This window comes from Megalops cyprinoides, chromosome 8 (genome assembly GCF_013368585.1).
Source record: "Megalops cyprinoides isolate fMegCyp1 chromosome 8, fMegCyp1.pri, whole genome shotgun sequence".
Taxonomy (NCBI): Eukaryota; Metazoa; Chordata; class Actinopteri; order Elopiformes; family Megalopidae; genus Megalops; species Megalops cyprinoides.
The window spans coordinates 4,160,379-4,171,028 of NC_050590.1; the positions used below are offsets into that span (position 1 = coordinate 4,160,379).

At 43.6% G+C, this 10,650-nt stretch overlaps 1 protein-coding gene across 1 annotated transcript in view; it reads left to right on the plus strand.

Annotated features, from left to right (window-relative positions):
• The first annotated feature begins 1,695 nt into the window (after nucleotides 1-1,695).
• LOC118782500 (retinal dehydrogenase 2-like) overlaps nucleotides 1,696-10,650 on the plus strand; it is a 22,119-nt gene continuing 13,164 nt past the window's right edge. The window contains 3 exon segments of the mRNA XM_036535892.1: nucleotides 1,696-1,860; nucleotides 8,380-8,484; nucleotides 9,316-9,456. Coding sequence (XP_036391785.1) covers nucleotides 1,744-1,860; nucleotides 8,380-8,484; nucleotides 9,316-9,456 — 363 coding nt within the window. The 5' untranslated portion in view covers nucleotides 1,696-1,743.

Genomic DNA, 10,650 nt, shown 5'->3' on the forward strand with positions numbered 1-10,650 from the left:
GCCTATGATGCAAATTGCCCTTGCTTATCACCAACAATCCTTGCACCCTCGAGTAAGGGGATACTTTGTATTCATACATGGGGCTTTTTTCATACAGAGTGCACTCGAACGGGAATCAAAGTTTCCCCTATATTAATACAGTATTTAAAAAATATTTTCAGTGGTGATACTAATAAAGCACAGGAGGACAGATAATAACTACGAAGGTCTGTGCATAAGGATACGTTCATCAATTTTAGACAGCACAAACGCTCGCTGAATTGATAGAAGTTAGACACTGCCATCGTGTGGATTTAAAATGCAGATGCAGCTTAAGTTGTGACCTCTTTAAACCATAAACTCATCTCAGATACAGATGTTAATATTGCAGCCAACAGATAGTGAACCTATACGAAAACCATAGCTCTGATAACTGACAGACCTGTTAAAATTACGTCAGTCATTGCAATTGATTTAGCAGACTTCAAGCATCAAAACGGTATAATTCACTGAACAATCACTCTATCTGCACGCGGGGTCTAGAAATAGAGGCTCGCGATCGAATGGAGTCATTGTGAGGATTAATTAATTAATTGTGATAAATAGCCTATCACCCAGCAACACAGAGGCTTTGAAACACAAATTACTGATCTAATTGATAACCAGGCGCTATCCGCGCGATGTTCATCTGCGTTTACATGATTCATAAATATTTCAGTGTTCTTTGAAATTACCTGCTTACCACCATTAAAGTTTATCCAGACGCAGTATAGTTTTCTTTCACTGCCATTAGCTCTTTCCAAACAACCTAAAGCAGATGTGTAGACATCCTAAGAACGAAGTTTTTCAAAAGCAACAAACTATAGAAACACAAATTCAGGCTGGAACTTTTCGCACACATCTGCTTGTTGAATCGTGCCGTGGATAGCACGACTGGGAAAAGGCATCCACAAGAAGCAGTAACATTAAACGCTAATCAACATAAAGTCTGTGGTTATCACAAATTGCAGAATGTAGAAGACATCACTTTTGATACTTAGGTGCAAAACATCAAATGTAACGATTATGTGCAAAATGGTATGACTAGTATTACTTGTTAAATCTGATAAATATGATAAATATGAAATAATATGAATAAATATGATAATAAATTCTGGGGTAAGTTCATTATTAAGAGTCACGTGTATTGCCACCGGCATCTATGTTTCAGCCTACAGTGGGGCTACATTCTCGGTATTTCGAGTTCTAAACAGAGCTTTGCACCACTACTTGGCACACTTTCAGTTCTGGACTGAATATGGACTGCAGTTTCAAATCAAATTGTTGATTGATAAAAAGCAGTGTTGGTAGATTGCCGTTAGGTTCACCTGTCATTTATTCTGTAATTGCAAAGCGTACATTCCACTGTGTGCTTCTCTTTATCACAGACTACATCACCTTTTTAAGTTTGTGATGTATGGACCCTAAATAGCCAGATGCTGATGTTAATAAATCATTAACAAGGCGCAACCGTCTCGCACAATCTTGTTTGACAAGACTTCTTGGAGGGTGAAGCTGGAGGTTCGCTGCAGCCGTCTAATGTAGCTTCTGTAAGCGTTCAGTTTTAATTATATCAGGAGGCGGCACTGTTGATTGTCCAATAAAAACGGGGCGAAGCTGACTCCTGGTTATAAACCAGAACGATTCAAAAGTCAGCAGCAGAAATCGGAAGAAAAAAAGAAAACAACAGGCACATTTGCAAAAATACGACACAAGCCAGCTGTTATGACTTCGAGTAAAATACAACTCCTCGGAGAAGTAAGGACGGACGCCGCTGAGCTCATGGCATCTCTCAATCTGATGCCTTCGCCCGTGCTGAATCCGGAGATAAAGTACACCAAGGTTTGTGAACGGACTTGCAAGCCGGTGTTTAACCTGTGTTCCTTTGAACGCTGCGTCTGTAACAGAGCCTGTCAGTCCAAGGGGATACATATCTAGTTTTGTTTTATTGTACATTACTGCGCAGCTGCTGAACTCACTGCAAAACAAATGCATGGCAGAATTTAAACTTTTCACATCTGATGCAGACTCATGTTGGACACGTCTTAACTTGTGTTTTGTTTGTCTGGGTTGATAGATATTTTGCATCTATCTACAGAATGTACTTACAGAGAAATACATTCACAAACTCAGGTATATTATTGGTAGTTGTCGAAAGTTGATATTGATCACGTGGCACCTGAATATTGTATGTAGAATACTGCTGCTACTGTAGTTGCAAACTTGATCTCAATTTGAAACAGTATTTGTCAAGTTAAAGCGGACACCAGCGGACTAGTTCATCAAGTGAAGTGTCCCCTGAATAGCTTACGAAGTGCCTAGCCCATGTCATGCAATTGTGGTCCGCAGGCACTTACTTTCAACTGCGGGCTGGTAATTACAACTTAAATATTATGGCCCTGTGTGGACTTTAAATTCGCATGCGTACTATTTGTTGTTACATGAATATTGCCACACCTGTCACAGTTTGTGTCACAGGGATCTATGCATTTTACGTTTTAAGTGTAGTTCTGAGTACCTGGGATAAGGGGTAACTTCCTTGGTTTTTCCATGTGATAACGGTAGTTCTTTTCTCTAGACCTATAACCGTCGCCACATGTAGAGGGCGCCCCTTAGACATGGACTTTCCCTAAATATGCACATACACAAGAACATAATAATAACAACAAAACAACAACAATAATAATAATAATAAGCCACACAAAAACAGTAGCCTGCTTGCCCTTCGGGCAACCACAATAATTAAAACCATTTAATCTCACTGCAGCCAAATTCATTAAAATTCATAAAAAATGATAACGCTGGCAGTGTTCTTCCTGGAAAACCTTACCACTGAAAAAATAAACAATTTGCATGCAATAAACTGCTAGCATTATAGTGAATTTCCTTGTATTCGATTCCATCACAGTCATGATAAGGATGATACTCCATAAAGCTTTTTGTCTAGTGGCAGTAACTATTTCCTGTTACGCTGGAAAAACTTTGGGCTCTGTTTGTATTAAATACAATAACAAATGTTTTAATGTTTTAAAAATATCTTAATTATCCACAGTGAACATATGAGTTCTTTTTTATATTTGGATGTTTGCAAGAAGCTGAGTTGCCCGGCCCACAAGCAGTTGTTCAGAGTACCTTTCAGAGACACCTGTTCTGTATGTCAGCAAATATCTTTTTTTCCATTAATGCCTCTCTGTCAGCCCTTCCTCCATTAATCTGGTTTAACTAATTCTCCAGTTGTCAGTTTTGGTTGATTGTCTGCTGATGTGGTCAGCTTCCTGTAATTCATTACATTACATTGGTGGCATTTAGTAGACACTCTTATCCAGAGCGACTTACACCAATTACATGTTATCCGTTTATACAGCTGGATATATACTGAGGCAATTGTGGGTTAAGTACCTTGCCCAAGGGTACAGCAACATTCCCCTGTGGGGAATCAAACCCGCAACCTTTCAGTTACGAGTCCTTAACCACTATGCAGCCCGTAATTCAATAACTGCACAGTCTGATTTATTGCATAGTTAGTGTATTCAGATGGTGCCAGAGGCAGAGTTATCAGGAATGGACTGTACCGATAAGGTTGTAGATGAAAAAAAAATAACAGTGATGAAGCAGACTGAGTTTCGCTTGGCCTTTTTGAATGATAGGCTTGGTTAACCAATGAACATTTCTCTTTTAGGGCAGTGTTTCCTGATCCTAGAGACCCTCAGTGTGTGATGGTCTGTGAATATGGATTTAATTTTCACCATTCTGAATTAAAGCGAAGTGAGAGAAATTAATAGGATTAAACATCAAATGGACTTTGTTTTCAATCCAGCCTTCAGCTCTGCTTGTCTATCTGCTGTTCTCTGCATCCATCTGTCCACATGGCTCATTGCATTTGGGCATCAATATTTTTAAGGTCACGAAAATCATTCATTGCGTAAAACTTGATATCCAGTTCTAGTTAATATCTAGTTCCAAAGAAAAGATGCATAATAATAATGCAAAGTCAACCCTCACACATACACCTCCTGAAAAGGCACTTTATAAAGTATATTATTATTATTATTATTATTATTATTATGTGTTGTTGTTGTTATCATTATTATTACAGTTTTGCCAAATGACAGTGAGAGTGAGAGCTTAGTGCCTGCTTACGATCTGCTTCATTGTGCTGGTCAGTGCCTCGGACCTGCCCATATTTGGGGTCCCTTTCCTTCTCAGCCGCAATCAGGTTGTGACAGAAATCAACCAGAGCCCAGAGTAGCTGAAAGCAGCGCAAACCTTCCAGTATTTCTAAGGACAACCAGCACAGGGACATCTTCGATTCAATAAACTCAAGAGGGCAGTAGCAGTGTTGCCTGACAGGGGTCAAAATGGACTTTGGCACTCTGTTTAGGGATTTTGGACTTTTGGAGCCCAAACCTCTTTCCACCAATATTCTTAAAGAAGGAAAGCTAAACTATATACTATATAGATATTTCCTGCTGTGCTTGTGCCTTTTTTTCTCTCTCCTGGGCGTGTATATCATCTCAATTCTTCAATTCCTTGCCCCCCCCACCACCCCACCCCTTGCCCACTCCTGTTTGTAAACTTAAATTTACAGCTTTACATTTTCAATAAAATGTCAGTAGCAGACAGCCTAAGGTAAAAGACACTGGGAACTGGAGAACTGGTCACTATGCCCTGTAGAGAGAAAGAGAGAGAGATAGAGGGAAAACAACACAAGGATGTACACGCACACACGCGCACACACACTCACTCAGACACACACGCACACACACTCACTCAGACACACACACACACACAAACACACACACACATACACACTCACACACACACAAACACACACTCACTCACACACACACACACACACTCACTCACACACACGCGCACACACACTCACTCAGACACACACGCACACACACTCACTCAGACACACACACACACACACACACACACACACATACACGCACACACACTCACTCAAACACACACACACACACACACACACACACACACGCACACACACTCACTCAGACACACATCGACCCTGGGAAGAGAAAATGGCACAAACATGCTTCCCCATTGCGAATCTAACCACTCTCACACTCGCTGACATAAACACGATCTGTCATGACAACGTAATTTGCATTCCTGTTTGAGTGTGTGTTTCCGTTTAATCCAATCAGTTTTTGACTGTGACAGCAGCCTGCCTGTGGACGGAGCGGCTTTATTGTCTAACTACTCGAAACAGAAATGACAAGTTTTTATTCTCTTACTTTCCCATGCCTTTTTTCCCCCCCCCCAAATGAATGTTTGTTTTTTAAAGTGGAGGGAGGGAGGGAGGGAGGTGTGGATAGTTCTTAACTTCGTCACAGTCCAGATCCATGGGAGTAATATGAATACAATGAGGATGCGTGAGAGACATGCCCACAGCTTTACCCAGGAGTGCAGGATGGCACAGCTGGGCGTGTGAATGGGAGAAGCGAGCGGGTTTTTGCTGTGTCAGAGGGTTTGGAGAAACTGAGATACGGTTACCCCCCCCCCCCCCCCCCACCCCATCTCCCATCGCCTGTTACGATAAGAATTAGTCTTGAAATGTGTCCAGGAATGGAGCAGACGTGGTGTTCCTGATGCTGGAAAGGATATGAAACTTCCTGTGTTATACTGTGCAGCAGGTGCTCAGGGAGGCTCCAGCTGGCTGGAGAATCCCAGCCTCAGATAAGAGTACATCTGCACATCACACAAGCAGGAAACCGTCATTAAAAGTGTCATTAATTATCTTAATCAGAGTTTATCCGAGACCCCAGTGTGTAACACTGCCCGGAACCGGGCCGGTTGGACCAGGGGAGAGGGCCCAGGTCATGAGTGAGACTGAGATAGCCTAAGCCAGATTCATTGCGCGTGCAGTCTGAAGACTGTTTTGTTTGAGTATCTGTGGACGCACATACAGAACCCCCTAGCGCTTTCAAAGGTTAGTCATTCGTGTGTGAGGTTTTTATTGTAAGCCAGCCAGCTAGGGAAGGGAGGTTTAGTTGTGATTGATTTCCCAGTGAGCTGGTATCTCACACCCTCTCTAAAGTAAACACTCCGGTTTACAGCCAATTAAACTCTACTTACTCCTCCGAGTTTATTTTCAGAAATAAGTGTGTAGAATTTAAGTTGGCTGAGGCCAGGCAAAGATGTGACCCCTGTCTTCAGGCTTGCTCTCAGTGTCTTTATTTTCCCGTAAATTAAAGGGTGGTAAAAAGGAATGAGTGCAGAGAAGAGCTTTAGTGTTCTTCACACTCCGTTTGTCAGACAGACTGTCAATAATCAAAAACAGCGCAGGAGTGAACCGAGCGAGCTGGATCCAAACACATTGATCCAAGACCGTCGGATGCACCACCTACAGTGATTCATTTGCTTGATGCTGGCTTCGCACTCTGTCAGGCCTGAAAATTTAGGAGCTTCCAATCTACTGCAGCTGCTCAATGCAAAAAGCGAAAATCCTCCTCTAGCTGTGGTGAGAAACCAAGCATGGCCTGTGTTTGGGATCTCTCAAATATCTGGTGATTTTGTGAGTCTGTGTGTGTATGAGGCAGAAGGACCAGAGGTGGTGGGTGGCAGTGTAGCATAGTGGTAAGGAGCAGGGCTTGTAGCCAAGAGGTTGCCAGTATGATTCTACACTGGGGAACTGCTGCTGTACACTTGGGCAACCCACAATTGCCTCAGTAAACATCCAGCTGTATAAATGAATAACATGTAAACCTGAAAACTGTAACTGTACTCTGGATAAGAGCGTCTGCTAAATGACAGTAATGTAATGTAATGTAAAATAATGTGGCCGCTGTAGACTTCAGCACTTTGTCCGGATGTGTGGATCAGTCTCAGAGAGAAGTGGCGAGGAGGCCTGGAGAGTCAGAGCACATTCCCACAGCCAGTATGCCCCGAGCCCAGGAGAGAGCCCACAGGAGAGCTGGGGCCCTCTACTGGAACCCACAGTCACTGCTGGGGGGATGTTAGGGACATTTTCTTTGCAGTAGATCCTTTGGACCAGAAAAAAATTACAATGAAACAGCACCCAAAGCCTCTAAAGGACTCTGGGGCTCCATGTGACAGACTGCACCTGTTTTAATGACCAGCTTTCTGTGTCTATATCTCTATATCTCGTGCATGCACAAGTGTGCGTTATAGAGAGTTGAGAGTTAGTGATGAGCAGCAGAGATAGAGCCACGCCTGATCTCCATTCTGTTGTAACTAGATATCTGGACAGTGTCATGTAGTTTGGACTACTTCCTGTATAAATCATTAGTATAATTCTTTCTGTGCCATGAAATTGTGTCTCTGTGCTGTGGTTTGCCTTTCACAAGAGAGGAGCGAGCAAGGACCACTTGGTGTTATAGTGTCACAAAGCTTTCAATCATGTGGCGACCCCAAAGCCTGACGTCACGAAGTCAGAGGTTGTGCTAAGCACTTCTAAAGTTAGAAGTGTAAATGTGGTAGTCCTATCGATGAGTTCAGCTATGAATGTAGCGTGTAGAATGCACACCGGATTCACATGGTGCGTGATCAGCATCAGCAGGTATTTCCACAGTCTCCAATATGAGAATGACAGGAACACAACCTTTAGGTTTCCCATCCCCTAATATGAACCAGCAAGGCAACACACAGGTATATTCTAGGGTGAGCACCTGGGCAGTAGATGAGGCTGTTCCAGCTGAAATGCAGTCGCATTTTGGGTCGCATGAAAGCATCACACATGCAGCTGAGGCGTGTGAGAACGCATCTCCCCTCTCCTAAACCCTCCTACCTCCTCAGACCTCTGTCTCTCCTTTCCCTTGTCAAATATCCTATTGTTTCCAAAGCACCCAGGGGAAGTCCGTGTCCCTCTGTCTGTCTCCCACTCGCTGGCCTTCTCATGCCATCCCAGAAATGTTCATATTTCCATGGCGGAGGTTGTTGAAAAGAAACTAAATAAACACGGCCAATTAAAAAAATGCATGGAAAAAGCGTGGTGGGGATATGTTTCATTCCTGCGGCTCCAGAACGAGAATAAACACGCAAATTGATCCCTTAAAAATGTTATGTGCGAGGCTTGGTGTTTGGCCTGTGGTACCAGTATCATCTCATTATTTGGGGAGGGGGGGGGGGGGGGGGGGGCAGAATTATTTTGGGTGGGGAAGTTAGGAGGGGGAGATTTAACATGTTATTTTTCATCTATTTTTCTACCCATTGACAGTGATATGTTTGTTTTAAGGAGGCCGGACGTGAGCAGGTATAATTTCAAATCACCATCTTGCTCTGCCAGCCTGTGATTAGCACTGCCCGAACCGCTGAAAGCAGAAAAGAGCTGTTTTCCTGTCTTCCTCCTTATAACTGGCTGCTTCGTTTCAGATTTTCATTAACAACGAATGGCAAAACTCTGTGAGCGGAAACACCTTTCCTGTTTACAACCCGTCCAACGGAGAGGAGATCTGCGAAGTTCAGGAGGCGGAGAAGGTAAGAAATCCGAAAATTACCATGACCATCACAGACATAGTTCTCAGGTTGCTTCTGGATGAAGGAAGACAGCGCTTTGATGGGTTTCTCTACCAGAGGCATGTATAGCTCGGGTCTTTGTGAGACAGCGGTATGCCCAGGATTATGCCCGGGAATGCCACACATGTGTTTTCCACTACCTCTCTGCCTGGCATGGCCTCCTCCCCTCTTGTCCAAGGAGAAAGCAAACAAGAACTCAAGTTTAGTCTAATGTGGTTGGGCAGGCTGGCCATTCCGCCTCACCTCCCCGATACGCTCCTCGGCGTGGAAAATCAGCCTGGATGGAGGAAATCGAAAATGTTCTGGAGGTTCTGCTGGAATTGGGGCACACAGCGTGCCTGTCAGGGTTTGTGCAGGAAGATGCTGATATGGTTTTTTTCCCCCAGCTGCAAGTGATACCCTTTCGCAGAACTTTGGAAGAACTGAGGCCCTGTCCTTCTAACAGAGATTCATTATCTGTTCATTATCTTTTAATTATCTGCATTCATTGTCAGGGGCAGCAATGTGAGCAGGGCTTGTAACCAAAAGGTTGCTGGTCCAATTCCCCACTGGGGCACTGCTGTTGTACCCTTGGGCAAAGCACTCAACCCACAATTGCCTCAGTAAATATCCAGCTGTATGAATGGATAACATTGTAACATTGTAACCTGTGTAAGTTGTTCAGGAGAAGAGCATCCGATAATGACAATAATGTAATGTAGATCCACATCACCTCTCCCTCTCCTCTCCCTCATCACTACACCCCCCCCCCCGACACCCCCTTGTCCTTGTCCCCTTGTCTGCCCCCTGCAGGCGGATGTGGATAAGGCCGTGGGAGCAGCGCGGCTGGCCTTCTCCCTGGGCTCGGTGTGGAGGAAGATGGATGCCTCGGAGCGCGGGAGACTGCTGTCCAAGCTGGCTGACCTGGTGGAACGGGACAGCGTCTACCTTGCAGTGAGGGATTTCACTTACTTTGTGAATTTGGAGAATTCTTCTGCCAGAGAGGACCACACTAAGGGGCAGCGTGTGAAACATGCCTTCTTGTTCATTCCCTGCAGGCCACTTTACAGCTAGAACAATAACACTCAGTATGAAGTAACCATTTGTGCATGTTGCTGGTTTTGCCCCAGTCAAAGGGGACCAGCTCCTTGCCCACACAGCAGTATTTTGTTGCGCAAACGTTTGAACCTTTTGTTGATGGTAACAGGGAGCTCAAACACATGGCTGTTTCGTGCTAATAGCCGCAGTAAGAACAACTCTGAATGAGATATAAAAGGGAATTGCGCTATGGTTGGTGTGGCGTGAAACACTTTCATCCTGTTCCTTTTTTATTGAGGACAGAGACACATGCTTCCAATAAATCTAAACATAAAAACCCATTAAAAACAAAATCATGTTGATTTAAATGTTCCACAAAGAGCAGACGAGAAGTATCGAAAGCCCTCTTTTGTTCAAAAGAGTTAATCATCAAGTTTGCTGACAAAATTTGGGAAAACAAATCTCTGTAGATCCTTGTGGATACAGAGCCAAGCTTGGGCTTGATGTAAAGTCTTGATCTCCCTGATAAGGACTCAGCTGAGGGCTGTATATCAGATCCGTCATGTTAAACTCATTTGCTGGAGGGATAAATGCAAACCATTTCCATCTCTAAACTCTGCTTTTAATTACTTTGTGAACCCAAAAAATTACTCCATTTGACATTTTTTGCATTGTTTTAAATGATAAATTCCAGCTGGCATTTCAGAAATTCCATTTCATTGCTGCAGTTTACTTCTGAAAGTACATACATGTAAAGGCACTGGGGGAAATCACCTAACTTAAACACATAAGCCAAGGAGATTGACAACAGATTGAGAACAAAAATTACTTGGGCAAGCACAGATGTACAGCCCTCCAGGAATTGAGTGTGACACCCTTTTGTCAGGGTTGTAGTCCTCCATAGTGCTCTTAGTGGACCATGTAGCCACCTTATCGGTACACAAATGGACCACTCAAAGGCATCAAACAAGAGGCGAATGAGCCTAAATCGAGGCATCTCTGATTCGTCTGGATTATCAATCATTGTGTGGGTGTTCTAGAACCATGGTGTGTTTTTGTGACTGTCTCCTGTAGAACACCTCTCATGCTGTGTTTTGGGGGTTTCTGCTG